General features: G+C 37.0%; 1 protein-coding gene across 1 annotated transcript; it reads left to right on the forward strand.

Annotated features, from left to right (window-relative positions):
* Positions 1-2,367: 2,367 nt before the first annotated feature.
* PQBP1 (poly-glutamine tract binding protein 1) lies at positions 2,368-17,992 on the forward strand. The gene is made up of 6 exons (XM_067123348.1): positions 2,368-2,542; positions 5,268-5,395; positions 6,750-6,922; positions 9,186-9,405; positions 10,897-11,072; positions 13,910-17,992. Exons 1-6 carry the CDS (start codon positions 2,473-2,475, stop codon positions 14,073-14,075), a joined length of 933 nt encoding a protein of 310 aa, XP_066979449.1. The 5' UTR covers positions 2,368-2,472; the 3' UTR covers positions 14,076-17,992.
* Positions 17,993-18,819: the final 827 nt, after the last annotated feature.

An 18,819-nucleotide genomic window follows, 5' to 3' on the forward strand; every position in this document is an offset into this window, starting at 1 on the left:
TAAGAAACTTCAAGGATGAATACGTACAATCCACAAGATATTTATTCGTCACATCTCTTTATCTCTTCTGAAACAGTTCCTTTCTACATCGCATGTGTGGTTTAGTGGCTACTAAACCATTTATCTGTCAGCGCTTTTTTACGATAGGCCACGGTCCTTAAATTCTGGTATTATTATTATTATTATTATTATTATTATTATTATTATTATTATTATTATTATTATTCAGAAGATGGACCCCTATTCATTTGGAACGAGCCCACTAAAGGGGCCAATGACTTGACATTCAAGCTTCCAAAGAAGATTAAGGTATTCATTTGAAAGAAGTAGCAGAAGGTAAAACAAAACACAGAAAGCAGAGATCAGTTTTCAGAGAAGAAAACAGATTACCAAATTAACAAATTCATAGATAAAAATGCAAGTAATGATTAAAATACAAGGAGAATTGTTTCAGGGTAGTAGTGCGTTGCATCTATGATCTTCGCTTGAACTTTTGAACTTCCAGTTGTACAGCATCCTCAGGGATACTTTTCCACAGCCGGCGTGAGGAATAAAGGAACGGGTGAAATTCAACGTACATGAAGTTTATTGAATGTCAGTTAAACAGTTTCTTCTGAAACACGGTCTAGAAGCACCACCACACACGAACGCAGACTCGTAGGCGTCGTCGGTCAAATAAGCAGCTTGTGTGTAGGTTCTCGGAATTCCAAGCTGGTCTCCTTTCACCAGCTTAAGACACCTGAGAGAGAGAGAGAGAGAGAGAGAGAGAGAGAGAGAGAGAGAGAGAGAGAGAGAGAGAGAGAGAATGCGTATCGGACGAGCTCCTGTCAACAAATTCGTTTGAAGGGAATTCACCAGCTCTCTCTACCTTGGCGCTTCCAGAGTAAGTCTAAGAATAGATGACGTTCCCAGTCACTTTCTTGCAGGAGGTGTTGATACCTCACGTTATGTCTCTTCGCCTTAGAGAGGGTGCAGGCTTAAGCTGTTCGATTTAGTTTCTCAGCAGGCATCTTGGGATGGGGTTGCAAGGCTCCTGTTCCAAACAAACCAACCATTTCCATTCTCCCACCACACATACCAGGATGCATGGTTCCATCTTCATAACCTTACTGTTGCTCATACCCCCTTTCATTTTCCTTCTATTACAGAGTCTTTCGCCATTCTCTGCAGCTTTTCCTCACTTTCATGATTAGCGCATCTCCCACACACTGCGCACAAAACGGGAAATCTTATTACGTGACTCGAAAATGATGATTGAACATCGATTTTATAGAATCGTCCTGCGCTTGAATGAAAAAAAATAAAGATGAATGTAAACAGCTTTTTTTATGGGTTGGAAAGAAGATTGTTGTACAGATACGCATTTCAAGTGTTGCGCACATATAATAAACGTCATGTGATAAACGTAATGCATTTTTTCTTCAACTTTTCTAAACTGGTCTGTTGACTATTCCACTGGTGTAAAGGCTGTGTTGGGGAAGTTATTTTTGCATCTTCTAATAATTAATTCTAAATATGATTTTGCAAACTATGTTTTAAAGGCATGTTTCTTATTTGATTTTATAACATTGGTTGTGTAGGATTACACTAAGACCCTGGGGATTACACATATTTTACTGTAGACACACACACACACACACACATATATATATATATATATATATATATATATATATATATATATATATATATATATATATATATATATATTAATGATATAGAAATGTTAATGGAATTTTGATCTCAGTAAACTAATTAATATATATATATATATATATATATATATATATATATATATATATATATATATATGTGTGTGTGTGTGTGTGTGTGTGTGTGTGTGTGTGTGTGTGTGTGTGTGTGTGTGTGTGTATAAAACATTTTACATCATTAAAAATACAATGCAGTTGCTACGTGAACGTTTTAGTACTCAGCAAAAATTCATTTTTATATGTTTTCAAGTCTCGTCCATTATATAATGAAAACATGAAGAAATGGCATTTTTGAAAATACATTGACTTTACTGGATGAAGTAAAATATCTTGCCATGAGTGATTAAAAAAACTAATAAATAGTATAGAGACCCTAGACTTATCAGAGAAGCTGAAGTGCTGAAAAAAAGAGGGTTTTCTTAATCACCAGGTAAACGAAATGAGAATCACTACTCTTTGAAAAACAAACAAATTAACTTTATGCTTTCATTATGGAAAGCTACGTAAATTCCATGAAGACTCTAGACTTACGACAAACCCCAAGCACTGATTATATAGACAAATATAGAAAAGCAGTTGTCTATATTAACCTTGCCAACGTAATGAGAACCGTCACATAATAAAACGACAACAAAACCGACAACGCCGTTGAGAGTCAACGTCCGTCGTTTAAGCCCAAGTCGCGTTGTTGTCGTCTCTATAAATCCTAATTTCCCGAATTACAATTTGAGGATTTGAGGATTTACTTCGTATATACAAGATGCCTCTTCCCCCGGCATTAGCCGCGAAATTAGCGAAGAGGGGCATCATCAGCGTGCCCAAAGAACCCGGTAAATATGGCTTCCTGCGTTGTATATGGGCGTATAAATAGAAGCCGAGTCTGACAGGGGGGTGATGTAGGTTAGGCTAGACTGCGAGTGGCGAGGTAAAACTGTCAGCCTGCCTTAGCTAGACTGTGTGACGCAAGTCAGACCTAGGCCTGTGGAACCTTAATTTCTCGCTAGATAAATGAACCATTTATCTTCTGATGGTTAATCGCTCGCAGTTGGTCCAAATTGCTCGTTTGCAGCAACAAAAATGACCTAGCCTGTAGGCCTGTGTATATACAGTCTATGTATATGTATATGTGTGTTTATATGTATACGTAACGTAGGCCTAACACTAATAGAGTGGCTGCAGAGATAAAGGGTGTTTTGGTAAAACTGCAGACGACTACCGCAGCCTGGTTCCGACTAGTCGCTGACCAAGATATTTACCATTTTGTATTTATGATTTTGCGTACGTTTATCGTCCGTTTGTGTTTGTTTTATTAACCGTCTTTTATTTGTCTTTTAGTTCACCCCCCGGGTGCTGGACTAAGCACGGCGCCCAGCGTGCACAGAAAAAGGTAGTTATTGAACCAAAAGGGTGTGGTTTTACCAGGTTTGGTATTTCTGAGGGTTTTACGAGTTTGGGGTGGGGGGCAGGGCCAAAAATGAATGAATGTCACCGAAAGGAATAGTGTAGGTGAAAGTGCAGAAGAGTTGTGCACATTATGTCTGTAAATCGCAGTTTGTTTCACAGTGGATCGAAGACATTTCAACAGGGATACATCCTAACCTAACCCTCCTTTGTTGCCACTTTGGCTTGTTATCTACGTGCCACCTCCGAGGTGCTAGTACTTAAACATAACAGAAACTCCGTTGGAGGCCGTGTTTAGCACTAGCCCCTGGGGGATCAGAGATATCATTTATTAATTAATATAATGTGTCGACCACACAATATAGAAACGGATGTATATAATACTTTGATTCCCAAGGGGCTAGTACTAAACACGGCGTCCAATTGAGCTTCCGCCATGTTTGGTACTAGCTGTTGCTTATCCTTAGATGCCGTGACTTGACCTGGCCGGGGCAAGCTCCATGCCGGATGTGACACAACAGAATAATGTGTAAGCAACTATATTTCCTCAGGATTGGTCCAGAATGCATATATAAATCACAAGACAAGCCATCTGAAAAGTACATGATTCAAGCCTTTAGGCTAATCATAGAACATCGTGAAGGATAAAGATGTTACTAGGCCAGTCGTCAGCATGCATCCTTTCCCTGCATTCCCTAACCTAACCCAAGGCACTGGGTCCTTTCCTGGCCAGATGCTGAATCCTTCCCTCAACCCAACTTGACCTAGAGTGCCATAATTCATAGAATGAAATACAGGGAGGCATGCAAACATAAACTTATCCAGCCTAACCTATCTTTGGACACAGGATTCTTACTACTTATGTGACCTAGAGTGCTGTAAGCTGTAAGGTATAGTCTTTCCCAAGGCATTTGGTCCTTACTCAATCTGGGGTGAACCCTTCCCATTGTACCTAGAGTGCCATGTTTCATAAGGTAAAATAAAGAAATTCATCTGAACCTAACCTCACACACCAGGCCTAACTGGCTGTGGGAAACCCTGTATCTTCTCCTTTGCATTGCACACAGCACATTCTGCACCTTAAGATCAGGAGTTATTGCTAGAGGACACACATTTCTTCCTCGTCTCATTCCTGGTGTGCAATTCATGTAGGAGAGGTATTTGTCAGTGGAACAGATTATGGCACTTCCAGAAGGATACAGAATTGTTTTACTGTTGATTTTGCTTATAAAATAAATCAAGTTAGTGCCTTGCGGTCAGTAATGCTTGCACATTAGGCAGCCAATATTAAACTAAATATATAAGGCAAAAACTGGGAAGGATTCCAAAGACATTTGGGAATCATCAGACATTCTGAAGTCTTAATTGGCTAAAAGTTACTCAAATATTATGTAACTGGAAAACAAACAAATATTGCATAAGGGCTCATGTGTAAATGCATCCACTACAAATGCCTATCATCTCCGAGTGTCTAGGCACTTGTAGTACAGAGCACTGTCAGTAGAATAACAGTGTACTTAAAAAGTGATGCCAGCCTTCATATTTTTATTGGTAAATACAATTCTTATTATTCACTTTCCTCTATATTCTTTATGGGAAAGCCCCTAAAACAACTGTCATTTGACCATAACTGATTCTAATTTGGTTTAGGCTAAGAATTAAAGTATCTCACTGTTAGGTATCCTGTCATTTATTTTGCATCCTTGATTTAGACTACAGTACACCATTTGTACAGAAGAACTAATATAAATGTATTGAAGTGCAAAATATTTACAGTTTTCCTATCATATCATAAAATAAAAATGGTCTGTATACAAACATCGATAGGGTCAGAATTGAACAGGACACAAAAACTCATGCAATTGTAGCATGTTGAATCTTGAGGTACACAAAAGAACCCTTTAAAAGAGTTATTGCAATAAAGTACATGTTTTGATTCGTATTAAGTTTGTAATGAAAAAATTATACTTTCCATCAGTCATTATAGAGCTTTTTATTTTTTGTGTAAAAATTCAATGTCTTGGGTATTACAGTACTCTATAGTTAGGCATTTTCATGGGTTGCATAATTAAATGAATCTCATATCTGTTATAGTCATACATTTTATATTTGATACCATGTGCATTAGTTTATTTTGCTGATGATACCTTTCAGTTATTGCTGAACCAGAAACTGCAGCCCCAGCAGAAGAAGAAATTATTGCTGAAGATTATGACGAAGCCCCTCCACAGACGACATTGAGCTTCAGTGCTGTCGAACCACAAGTTATAGACCCCTATATGGTGAGTGATAGAGTTTCATTGTTTCATATGTGAGAGTAGATTGCATTGTTACCAGAACATTTATGATATATTTTAGAAGCGATAATGAATATTTATGTTTTATTTTAGAAGCAATAATGAATGTTTATGTTTTATTTTTGAAGCAATGAAAGAATGTGACACCATGTCCTAGAAATATCTAAATTGGAGGAAATATAAAAAAAACTCTGGACTTTTGAAGAGTTCAGGCTAAGTATAGTTAGTAGCCCTAAGTGATTATTAATGTAGTTGAGCTCTTGCTACTTTTCATTTTGATAAGTATATAGTTAGTGTTACTTTGTAATGAAATCATAAATTTTTTAGTCAAGTTGATAGTGAATTGATATTAAAAATAATACCAGATTGTCCTGTTTCTTGGTTTAGGAACAGTTCTTTCAGTGGAAATGGCATTTATTTTCTACTTTGTCTTACTTTATAATAAAGAGCTAGTGATTTTTAGCCAGTGTAGCGTCATCAACAACAGTTAAATAGTCACAGATAGCCTATGCGTATGTTACTTTATTCTGGGTACTATACTTAACAAATTGTCCTACACAACTTTATCAATAGCTACGGCCTTTAAATACATTTTTCTTCACAAGGATATGCCTGATGCTTTACTTGCTCACATCCAAATCTCCATCATTGGCCCTGGTATACATCCTATTCTTACATTTAGCAAAGCCTTCAGTTCGTTTATTTATTGTTGCACATACACGTAAGCTCTTAATTAAGGTGTGTCTTTGCTACTCCATTATCATCGTCTCGCCATACCTCTTCAGCTAATGTTGCCAATTATAGCTGATAAGTATAGTGGCATCACTGTGTTTATAGTTTTTAGGATGAAAATAGTCTTTCCCACCTGTATACATCTCTTATTTTGCAGACAGATTATGATGAATGCCTCCTACATGATGTAGGAGATCTGTAGATATAGAGATCTTTGAAGTAAAAAAATAAACATTACAAAATAACAGCAAATATTCTCTCAGAAGTACCAGGTTTATCCCATCGTGAGAATCAGATAAGAATGTCCGAGGAAGCATGAAAGACTCCTCAAGATCTATGGTAGACACCAACCAAGTTGCTGAGATGGATAAAAGGTGGGAAGGGGTTTTCCCTATTAATGGATGAAAATTTATCTCTGAAAGAGACTACCATTCTCTCCTTTCTAGGTGTTAAACCTGTAAAATCAGATGTATGTATCTATGGAGCATGAGGATGACTTTAGATTACAGTACAGTGTGTATTTTTAGTAATTTTCTCAATAAGTTTGGTAATGTGCTAGTTAGTAAGGTGATTTTTACTAAACTGAAATATTTTTGTGTTGAAACAGGGTTACGTAGGCTGTCCTAATAAGTGGAATGTTTACCATGAATGTTCAAATATGTGCCGAGAGCAGTGGAAGGACCCACCTCCCTTGAACAAGGATTATGATACGAGGAGAATAAAGATGCTAAAAAAATACCCTTTACCATCACATTGGAAGGAAATTTTAGATCAGGGAATGTGAGTATTAAAGAAGGTGAAGTGAAATACTGGTAACGGTCCAGTGCAGTCACTATATCACTTGGCATGAATTGTAGACTTCTTACTTATAGTTTTCAGCTGTCATGAGAAGTTATGTGATTTTCCATAACAGAAAGTACATCTTAGAGTACATCCACACTCCAGAAAAGCTTGACCTAAGTCAGCAACTGTAAGGGGGGAACAAATCTTTGGGAAATGCTGGATAATTGTATGAAGCACTGGATAAGATTACCAATAAGTTGTAGACTTGTATTTAACTTGTTTGTGAGGTGTCTGACAAGTTGCTGACATATCTTTATAATGTTTTGCTGGAGTGTGGATATACCCTTAGACAATAAAATTACTAATGCTTTTCTTTTGTATGAAATATATGATAATCACTAATTTAGTGTATAAGATAAGTACTCTTATATGATATTAACCCAGAACACTGTCATGCTGAGTACTTAAATATTGAAATTATAGGGATGGTTTGGTATTCCATTCTCTAAATACAGTATTTCTGAAAGTGGTCAAAAGTGCTCTTGAAAGATTTTTTTTTTTTAATTGTTCAGTTATCCTTTTACACTAAGAGCCATCATGATAATGGGAGGGTCGACCTCATATTTATTTAGTAAAGTTTATACCAAATTGTTTCTCACAGTGCATGGAGCTTCTAGTCTGTAGGATGGAACTCAGGATGTGGTTTAGGATTTATTTGTAGCTTTGACAGTGATTTGACTTGAGTAGATGAGCCGAATTTTATGGCAGTTTTTTGGGAGCTGTGGAGTAGAGTTTCTTGCAGTATTATATGCTGTACAGAAAATTCAATTGCACCATAGAAATTTAGCAGAATTTTTTACTTGTATGTTATTGGAACCAATGGGTTTCACCACCGTTAAGGAGGGAGGTAGCAGTAGAATGCTTTTTAATTGTTGTACTCTCTTTTGCTGTGGGTGTTAGGTATTTCATTCTTAAAGACAGGTCAATGAACTTTACACTCTTTGTAGCAAGGTGAAAACACACTACCCCTTGGGCTTCTCTTTTTCAGCTGACTTTGTATGATTATGAGGGCCTCCTCCTGTTGCCATTTCTTCCTATGAAACATTGTAAGAAGCAGTTTTTAAAGAACACCATCTCCCGTTGGCATAGGCAGTTCATGTTAAGCTTTTAGGGCAATGTGTTAGAGAATGAGGGAGCCCAGGTTTAGGTTTTATCTTATGAGATCAGAGCTTTCTCTGTCTCCTTAATTTTTCAAAGTTACAACTGTAACTGTTTTAGTAGTTACATGTGGAGTTGTCAGACCAACTTTTCAGGTTATATGGATAACCTTTTCTTTGGCTTGGTTGTCATGGTAAGAAAGGTTTTACGTTCGTCAGTTAGAAACTTGGACCCAGGGGACTACTCGTGGCATCCTGTTGTAACTGATTTTCCAGGGTCAGTCACTGCTGTGTTGTACACAATGTCTAAGTGCTCAGGCCTTCATCTTCCATAAACCATACGGCTGCAAACTAATGCATTTCATCTGTAGTGACAGGTCAAGATTTCCCTTTCTGCTCAGAGACAGGTTCATTATCTTCTCTTTTTGGAGGAACTCTACCTAAGATCCTGTAGGTGCCTTTGCCTCAGTCAGGAGTATCAGCAGTTTTGTCTTCCTCTTTCCAAGTTGTTGTTTGTGCTACGTTTTTATAAATAATGGAAAACAAAACTAATGTTTTCTGCGAAACCATTACTGAAAATCTGTTGTGCCATCTCCAGACCCCTCAGGCCTCTTGCAGCTGTCCTGACTACACAAGAAGTGAGACTGCTTACCAGTGTGGGGATAGGGTTCTAGTCAAGGTGCCTAGCTGCCTCCTGCTGCCGCCAATCTTTTTAATTTTTCTTTTGCAGTGAACTAAGATGTCTTGAATTCTGAGGGCTTATGAAATGCGCTGTATTATGAATAATGTAGGAACAAAAATTTTTTGTTTTTAAAAATATAAATTTATTACATCAGCTTTAATGGTACAGGTTAAGGCTGCGTCTTAGAACTTTAGTTATATGGTACACATTTTTATTCATTATGAAAGGCCTTGCACATCTGGATTTTAAAACGTAGATTGTTAGCAAATATGCTGTATACCATGTACAGTACTATATAATGTTGGAAGCCAAGTGGGGTAAATGTAAGGTCATTTGGTCTGTCAAAAAATGGTAAACTATATTGAGGTCATTAATACAACTGCTGCTCTACATAGTAATATACTTTACTGTATTTTTTCAGTGGCCGTTTTTACTATTGGAATTCTGAAACTGACTTAGTATCTTGGCTACCTCCTGGGCATCCTCGCTGCCAGGTTTCTAGATCTGCTGCAACGCTCCGTAAGGAAATGCTGTCAGAAGTAAACAAGAACAGAGTTTCAGATGATGATAAAAATGAAATGTCCCGTGTTGAGGAAGAGGATGACGACGACAGAGATGACCATGATAGCGACAGATCAGAGGTATTTTATGCATAACATTTTTCAGCAATTGCTGTAATAAAATTTTTTTTTTTATAAAATGTGTACCTCTTAGTATTTAAAATCTTAATATGTTCCTTGTTAGATAATGTGCGCTATATGCACTAAGTATGAACCATTGCTTTACATTTGCCTTATGCATTGGCAACTCTTGAAGGGTAGGAGGAATATTTAAAATTTTCAATATTATGTATCCATGAAGACGAGAACTACCCGGTTGGGGTAGGCATTTCAGAGGACACAGAAAAGTATCTTGCTTAAGGTACTCGGATGACATAAGCTGGTGGTCAAAGGGATGAATGTCTAGCTTTTTTTTTTTTTTTTTCCATGATACAGGAGCAGCTCAGAACTTGCCACTCCTTATGCTGTCTCTGTTAATGGGATGTTGTAGGTGGGCTTTTCATCTTAGCCCACTGTTTTGTTATTGACTTTGGTGATATAGTTGCCCAGTGACCTGTGCTTCCAACCCTTATTGTGAAGTAGAGGTTTCTGGCAAATTTTTGTTTAGCAAGTCTTCAGAAACAGCTCATTCTGAGCCTGGTCCCTATCAGCTTGTGCATCCTCATGCTAGGCTATGTCAGGAGTCATTTTTCTTCAGCTTGCTAGTCAGTTGTTGAAATTAGACAAACGGCAGTGGTTTGTAATTCTGCATGAACAGATATGGAATATTGTATTTATATTTTCCCCAGTTATAAAACAGGAGCCTTTTATCATAATCCCACCCCAATCACCCTACATAGTCCATGATGCCTAATGGAATATTCCTGGGTTAAAACAAGTGAGGGGGGATCAGGGTACAGAGGTGAGTGATTCTCTATCTCTCTCTCCCTCTCACACACAAACCTGTCATTAGTTAACCACCTAGCCATCAAGCTTCATCAACCATTTCCTACTTGCACTGGGAATATTACATACAAAAGTTATGGTTTGTATACCTAGGAAAAAACATTAAAGATGTGACATTTCAAGTCTGCATTTATCTGTATTTCCAAAATTATTTTTATACTTAATGATAAAATGAGCTTAGGTTATTGAGCTCTTATAAAGTTGAATATTTCATATTTGTAGGTATTATACAGTATTCAGTATTTGTAGCTTAGCTTGTGTAACTGTCACATGCTTTTGGTCAGTCTATTTGGAGGTAATTTGGGAAAGCAATATGGAATTTTAATTAACATAAGTTAAACTGACCACAGTACAAAAGTAAGTTAAACTGACCACAGTACACTTTTGTTGAACATTGTAGGAGCCATACAACACCTACATTTTGCATAAATTATTATTCCAATTTTATTGATATGAAATTTGTTGGTTTTACTTTCCTTATTATCACATACTGTATAATTTTCAGATTGTGTTTTAATATTGTTAACAATATATTAGAAACTTTCTACTGTACTAGTTTTTTAATGTCCAGTGTATTGTTATGTAATTATGATTAAGATTTAAACTTATGAATTGAAAATATTTCAGGACTCTGAGGAAGAGTTGAGCAGAGATGAAAAACGTGAGAGAAAGCTCGAACGAAGGGAGAGAAGTAGAGACACAAGCAGGGAACGTGATAGAGACAAAGATCGAAAGGGTCGTAGACGTAATCAGAAGGATGACTTAGACCCTATGGATCCAGCTTCATATGGTGATTGTGGCAGGTAGGGTTTTTTCAATTATTTGCTCACGTAGTCTGCTGACGAATTAAGGAAATTTTGAGTTTTGGGAGTCCTTTATTAATGTTTGTGTATGGTATAGAACTTTGGTTTGCAGGACTTAGTTTTTTTCTTAATTTTGTATTGTGTATAGGAATGAGAAACCATTTTGTTAGGGAAGCATATTTCTTAGTATTTCTGATGAGGACTGTACAGTTCTTTGGTAAGTATATATATATAATAATAATGTTCTCAGTTCGTTAGGCTTCCAGGAAAAATGTTGCCAATACAGTACAGATTTTCCCCTCCAGTAAGCTTTTGAATGGCAGAAGTGCACCTTAAGCATCCAGTACACTTACTGTCATAAAGTGGCTTATCTTTACCAATACTGTCATAAAGTGGCTTATCTTTACCAATATTTTTTTTTATTGTAATAACAGTATGCAATAAATTCAGCTTTTATAGTATGCTACTGCCTGACTGTAATTTTAAGCGATGATAAATACCGTAAAAGCCCGTCAGAACTGTTATCCTAAAAATAATTTAGTACAAGAAGTTGTTTTCATTCCACAAATTATATGAAGTGTTTCTACATGGTGAAATGTACTGAACCCCTGCTCATGTGGGCATAAAAATAAATGCTGATAAAGCAGCCAGAATTAACCATTTCTTTCAGTGATCATTTGACGTCTTTAAAAAGTTTGTTACCACTCCTTTGTATTTGGTGGGAAGTTAATTTATTCCTGGAAATGATCAGAACTGCTTTTCCAGAAATTGACTTGGTGACTAGTACTTAGGATGTCTGTCTGATGTTCTTTTTTTGATTTGCTTCCAATTTGGTTGGTTTCATCAAGCAGGCAAGAATTTAAAAAGAAAGAACTAAGTAAAATTGTGTGTGCATACACACCCATGAGGCATCAATTATTAGCAACTTCTTAGTTCTTCCCGTCACATCTTACGAACGTGCTCTTAAGTGCAAAATTGTTTTTTTTAATCTTTGCATCAGTTTTTCATGCAATGCTTCATCATGTTTTCATCTGTGTGGTTTCATTTCTTGTTTATTTATGGTGGTAATTCTTGTATTCCTTTGTTTATCATTCAGGTTATGCCAGTCCCCTCCAACACTCCATTTGTTTTCAAATTCTCTCTTGTCAGCTGCGGTTCCTGGTCTTGTTCTGCCATCTTGCTGTCCAACCACTGTAATTACTACTTTTTACGGAAACTTGTTTTCTTTGTTTCACCTTTACATCATATTATGTCATTTCATTTATTTTTTGGATCTCATGTCTTGCTGTGTAGCCACTCCAGTTTCCTCTTTTTATTGATGGCTGAAAGTACCTCTATGCTTGGCTTTACTGTGTAGCTTTAATTTCAAGATTTATTCACATTCCAGTTCTGCCAATTCCAATCTTATCCATGTGAGGAAATCTTTTCCCAGGTACCCTACTACACCTTCTTTTGAGCTTCTGCTTCCATTGCTTCATTAATGGTCCAAGCTGAAGTGTGTGCCCCTCCCATGAAAAGTATCCCTAATGAGCCTGCTCTTAAGAATAATGACGTATCAGAGGGCTTATCATTCCTCCCACTCTGGACATAATTCTGCTAGTCCAGGTCTGCTGATTGTCTAGAGGGCATAAATGTGAAAAGTCTGAGGCTACTAAGTTAGATTCTTCACCAATGATGGTGCTTCATCTCTTCTTGTACCAAGAGAAAAGATGACTACTAGCAGTTTGCTTCATGATAGGGTAGTGCCTAAGCAAAGGTGTCAAGTGGCCCTTTGCTACCTCTTTTCCTATGAGGTAACTTCCTCTTCCCTAGCAGCTGCTCCCAGTCATCTGAAGAGGAGAGGAGTTCTTGTGTTGGCGTGTTACTCTGGGCATGGGGTTGAAGAGCTCTTGACCCTTCTGTTCCCAGGACTGCATTATGGTCAATATGAAACTTGCTTGTCTTATTGAATTTTTAGATGAAAACCATGAAGGAGATTCTTTCTCAAAGGTTTTAATGCAACACTTTGAAGCTGCAGCAACTGTATTGCTTGTTGGAAGAGTCTGTTCTTGAACTGCAACCTGAAGGTTCCTTGCCTCAGTCCAGTAGGACATATGACCTACTTGGAACTGCAGTAAACGACATCCCAGATTATTTTCAACCCTGGATGGGATGGAAGGTGGGGTTGTTTTTAGGATTATGATTATCTGATAACAGCCCCAACAACTCTACACTGCCACTTATCTGTTGCCGTTTACACTATCCTTTCCAAAGGCGAGATGGATAAAACAGAGGTTACTTGTCAGAAAGACAAAGGGCTGCAGTCACCAGGGATTTTCCACAGTTGGTTGCTGGATGTGGAGTCTGCAAGGCTCTTTGGCAGCTGTGGGGCACACCCTTACAGGATCTTTTCATGACAAGCCAGACCACCCAACAGTCTGGAAACTTATTGGCATGTGTCAAGTGGGACAGTCTCAAGACATACCTTTCCTCTGCGTAGCCTGATCAGGCGAGCATTGGTGAAACTTTAAATACCAAGAGAGGAAAAAGAACAAATTCTTCTAATTAAGTTTCGGGGGAGTTTCCTGTCAGTTAGAACATACTTTTGAACTTCAATCTACACTGTAATTTTGGCACAAAAAAGCAACAAGTTAATGAGCAAAGGACTCCTAAGTTGCATGACTTAGGATTAAGTAATGCAGCTGGTTATGTTTATTGAGCACCTTCAGAATATGGTAACTACTATATTGCTGAAAATAAAAGTGCATGTAAAGTTAAGGGTTTGTGATTAAAAATTGTTCTAAAATTATAATACCCCTTTTCATAAATTGATAATCTAAAATTATGTTTTCTTTCAGGGGAACTTGGTCGTCTGGATTACCTAAACGGAATGAAGCACGAACAGGAGCAGATGTAACGGCTAGTGGGCCTTTGTTCCAAATGAGACCTTATCCATCTCCTGGGGCTGTCTTAAGAGCAAATGCAGCAGTTAATTCAGGTCCCATTGGCCCAAAAAAGAATTAGATATTTAATGCAGTGTTACAAATGTAGCACTTGTACTTGCAAGAGCAGACACAGTATTGATAATTTGGGAGGATTTCAATGTTTCCTCTACTGGTTTTAACATTCATTTCATCATGAAAATATTTGTACATCTTTAGTGTGTTAAGTAGCTTCAGCTGCACTTACAGTTCTCTATTATATTATGTCCTTAAAACTTTATTTTCATTCCCTGGAAGTTTGCAAAGTTATATCACTCAGTGTCCAATATAAATGGTGTCATTTTTTATATCACAAGCATGTTTTTAATTTACTCTCATAATACTGAAACTGTTGATCCAAGGCCTATTCCCAGGGCTCTATGGCACCTGAATTAAGCTGTGGAGGATGAGCCATATCTTACCCTGGAAGCTGAAGCTAATGAGGTGGGAAAAACTGTTTGAAGCTCTTGAGGGCCAATGACATTGCTCAAGTCTGAACAACAGGCTTCACTGCAGGGACTTAGGAGCAGCTTGTCTCAATGAAGGTGGGTAAGTAAGTTGGCGATCTGCCGCAAAGTAGCTTCATCTGGAGAAAAACCCTGTTAAAGACACCAGTCAGAGAAGGTGACCTGCTCCCTGGTACACATTAATTAAAGCTACCTCAAAATGTGTGGCTAAGATAGAAGAGTGTGTCAAGGGGAATATCTGTGTGCCTCAATCAGCCAAAGACCTGAAAAGACTACTACTCAACATGGGGCCAACTAGGAAGTAAGGACTAATTTGTCCTCTCCCAAAACATTCCTTGCAGCAGGAACATCCATGCTGATAGCTCAACAGCTAGGCGATCCAACTCTGCACCTGCATCACCAATCGTCACTCATTTTACACTTCAGAGTGACCATCACCATGATCTCGGATTGTTGCAGCTATCCATACTGCAATATCCTCAAGATGATGATGTACAGATGAAGGTTGTTCTCTGTTTGCACACCTAAGCAGAGCTTTGTCTCACAGGTGTACACCTCGCCCCTTCTTGATGTGTATGAGATCAGAAGCATCTCCAGAGATGGAAGAGGAGGAAGATGATACATGTTTGCATTTTTATTTTATTCCATCCACTAGTCTTACTACCGTCAGCTACAGCAGATGTGTTGAGACAGGAATTAGTGTCAGAGGAGTTTTGTCTGTGCTCAATACCTGGGGGTATCCCCACAGGCAAGATGACTGCGAAAAGAGGCTCAACAACATCAAGTTCCTTAGCAGAAACTATGAAAAATGGGTAGCAAATGCTGCCGCTAATCCCAAAGAAGGAAGGTGCTCACTCAAATAGACCTTTTCTTCTTCCCATAGAAGAAGGACAAGACAGAGTAAGATGAGGAGGAGGAGGAAGAAGAAGCATGCTTGCATTGTGAAGGAGACCAGCCAACATGCCCCTCGCAAGACATACCACTGTAGAGTAACAAAACTGGTTACACTAAATGGCAAATGCAAACTTACACCCTAAAAAGCCTTTTGCCATTAACTTCTCATGTTCAAACCCCTGCTGAACATAAACACGAACACCATATATACGATAAAAAGTTGAAATGTTAGAGAGCAGCAAGAAGTCTTATTTTGACCACAAGTGAATAAAGTTCAATGTTAGCTTACTGCTGGTGAGTTGGGGTTTCCCCCAACTAATTCACCTACCCGCAACAAACCACCTTGTTATCATGTTTCTGTGACCATTCCAGCTTGTGCTTGAGGAATGCTTGTAAGGAAAAAAAAATGATGGTTTGTATTTCCATACAAACAAATATAAACAGAGGGAGGTCAAATGGCAATAAACATCTTGTTAAATTAATATTGTCTAGAGCCAAAAATAATTTATGTAAAAGCCTTATTTTTGAGTTCAGCAGGGAAGTTTCATTTAAAACCCCTTAAAATAGGGGGGTTATATTTGTATCAGTTACTTTTTCCAATATCTAGAGATCACATGACTTCAAATGTTACCGATTAAAAGTTTTTAAAAGTCACCAGAAAGAAGTTGCTGCCTATAGTACTGTACTACTTTCATAAGGGTACATTTCCTTCAATATTACTTCCTTTGTACTGTACTATACGACAATTATACACTCATAAAAACAACAGAACAAGGGAAACCTGAATTCAAGTAATTTTAGTGTTATGTATTATATACAAATCTCCATTTCAACAAAATACTGAGATGAGGTAAGGACATTATACATACATTGTAAAAAAAAATATATGAATAGCCAAGAAAGGAAAGTATTTACATGGATAGTTCAAGAACAGGTAGGTCTTCATTAAGAACAAATGCCCAATAATGTTTATCCTAAAATGGACTAATAGGCTGTTGTTACTAAAACTTCGTGAGGAAATATTTCTGAAAGATTTACTGTACGATAAAGTATGAGCATTCTGCAACTTTAAGCAGTTTGCAGAATGCTCATACTTTACTGTTGTAAAGTTGCAGAATGCTCGCACTTTATTGTTGTAAACAGGACGAACCAAAACTTAACCATTTGAACTTGAGGAAACAAAAGACAAAATTAAGCTTTTAATGACAGTATTTATGAACATCTGACTGTCCATTATGTCCTGTAAATCACAGAACTGATTTATATAACAGAAAGTCAGAAATGGGATAAACAACATGGGCTTAAGTGTCATTACAAATGCTGGTAAAATTGACTTTTGTAAGATGGTAACAAACCTAATGGTTAATTGTGTGTTTGCAAAATGGAAACCATCATGCTTAAAAACAAATTACACTGCCTTGAAAGCAAGAAAAGCACAATACATGCAATATGTTCCATTTCAGTCGGGTAAAAAGCAAATGATAAGCATGTTCTATTGAAGAATGATGTACAAAATTAATTTCAATGACCCGTAGGAAATGAGCTATAATACAGCTACACTACAGTAATTTTAGAAATAAAGATACAAAAGAATCTGTCCTGACTATTTGCTGAACATAAAAAAATAAAATACAATCAAAGCATTCTCAAGTATCAATAATTACATAGGAGGAATTTTAGCTCTTACAGGCAAAGGCACTTTAGTATCTCATGTTTACAAAATATCTTTTGGACCATAACATGCTTATGTAATATAAAAGCAAGCAGTGACAACACTCCCAAGTAACAATTTACTAATTATTTTGAAGGTCTCACAAAACGTATATTCGTAAAAAATTTAATAGACTGATTCAAACCCATAATTTCTGTTTGAGTATAGCACTAAAGACATTCATGAAGATCTCGTATAGCCTGGATGTGCAGATCTCAATTCTTTGAGATCACAAAATAGGAAATGACAGGTAATATACTACATAATAGTCAAGGAAACACATTCAGCTAGATCGTACCACCCTTGTAAGCACTTGCTGCAAAAGATATCTTAATGCTTCTGAAAATAATCAGGCTAGGGCAAAGTAACTAGACATGAGAGGATGAATGACAATTTTTTTTTCAGATTTGCAAATAAGTCTTAAAAATTCAATGGACCAAGCTGAAAATTTCCACTATTCACAGAAAAATGGGGTTTTATGTGGAGACTTTCATTGATCAGTCTCTGAAATTAAGTAGGTTACATACACTCAATATAATAATCACCTCTTCATGTTTGTAACCTGGAATATGTGGAATGCCACTGATACCATTTGTAGAACGTGTAACTATTGTAACAAGTGACCAAGTCCATTACTATCATTACACATTAGTGTAAAACTCGGACAAAATGATACTATCAAGATAAATGCAACATTTGTACGTGTATAATTATTTTGATTGTACCATTATGCAAGGAGTGCTGTCACTATTTTGAATAATTTTAGAAGCAACCTTCACTTCCAGGAATGGCTGCATGAGACCCTTGAAAAAAATAGCTACTTGTCAATAGGACACCAAATAATTCCAGAAGTAACAAAAGAAAGAAAAAAAAAAAAAGCAAATTTCAGTTTTTGCACAAACAATAAACATGAGCTCATGCCCTAATTCCAAATCTGCAAGCAAGCAAACAAGCAACATAACAAAATAACACCAAATCCTTTCCAGAGATTTTATGAGAGGTAATATGCAGTACAAACAAACACTATTTTTTTTTTACCAAAAATTATACAGGATCTCAATGAATTTTGCAAAACAAGAAAAATCTGAAAGGGAGGATTCAATTTGAGCTGCAAGTGCAGTAACTGGTGGCACAAAACCTCAAAAATGGTTGAAGCACTAATAAAATGAGAGGTTCTTTTGCAGAGCAAGCACTGTATAAATTTATTCTGATTTTCTCAAAACAACATGCAACCTGCCTTTCAATGCACAATATGCTCTGTTACAGATCATCCACACAAGAAGTCAAGCACTAAAGTACTGCAAAACTTGCTGAATTACTCTTGCTTGGCAGAAGAAAGCCTTATATTCCAAAATTGACTTGTTTGAGAACAGTAAATAAAGATACAGAGATGAAGAAATGCAAATTTTAGTGGAGTGTAAAGCTGATATGGAGTATTTAAGGTGGTAACTGATAATACATAACACAATATTCACAATAACTAACCATTAATATCTGATTATAAGAACAACCATAGTATTTACAAACAGTTGTACTAATTTTTCTAAAACCCCCATAACTCTCATGAATAAAATACCAAGTTTCCCTTGCTTATGATCCACTAAGAAAACTTGAGCTGAACCACTGTGGAATGGCACAGTGCAAAGGAATACACAAGGAACTATGAAGAACTAGTAATATCTAATCAACAGCACTTGAAATCACAGAAACACGGT

Source organism: Macrobrachium rosenbergii, chromosome 21 (assembly GCF_040412425.1).
Source record: "Macrobrachium rosenbergii isolate ZJJX-2024 chromosome 21, ASM4041242v1, whole genome shotgun sequence".
In the NCBI taxonomy this organism is placed as follows: domain Eukaryota; kingdom Metazoa; phylum Arthropoda; class Malacostraca; order Decapoda; family Palaemonidae; genus Macrobrachium; species Macrobrachium rosenbergii.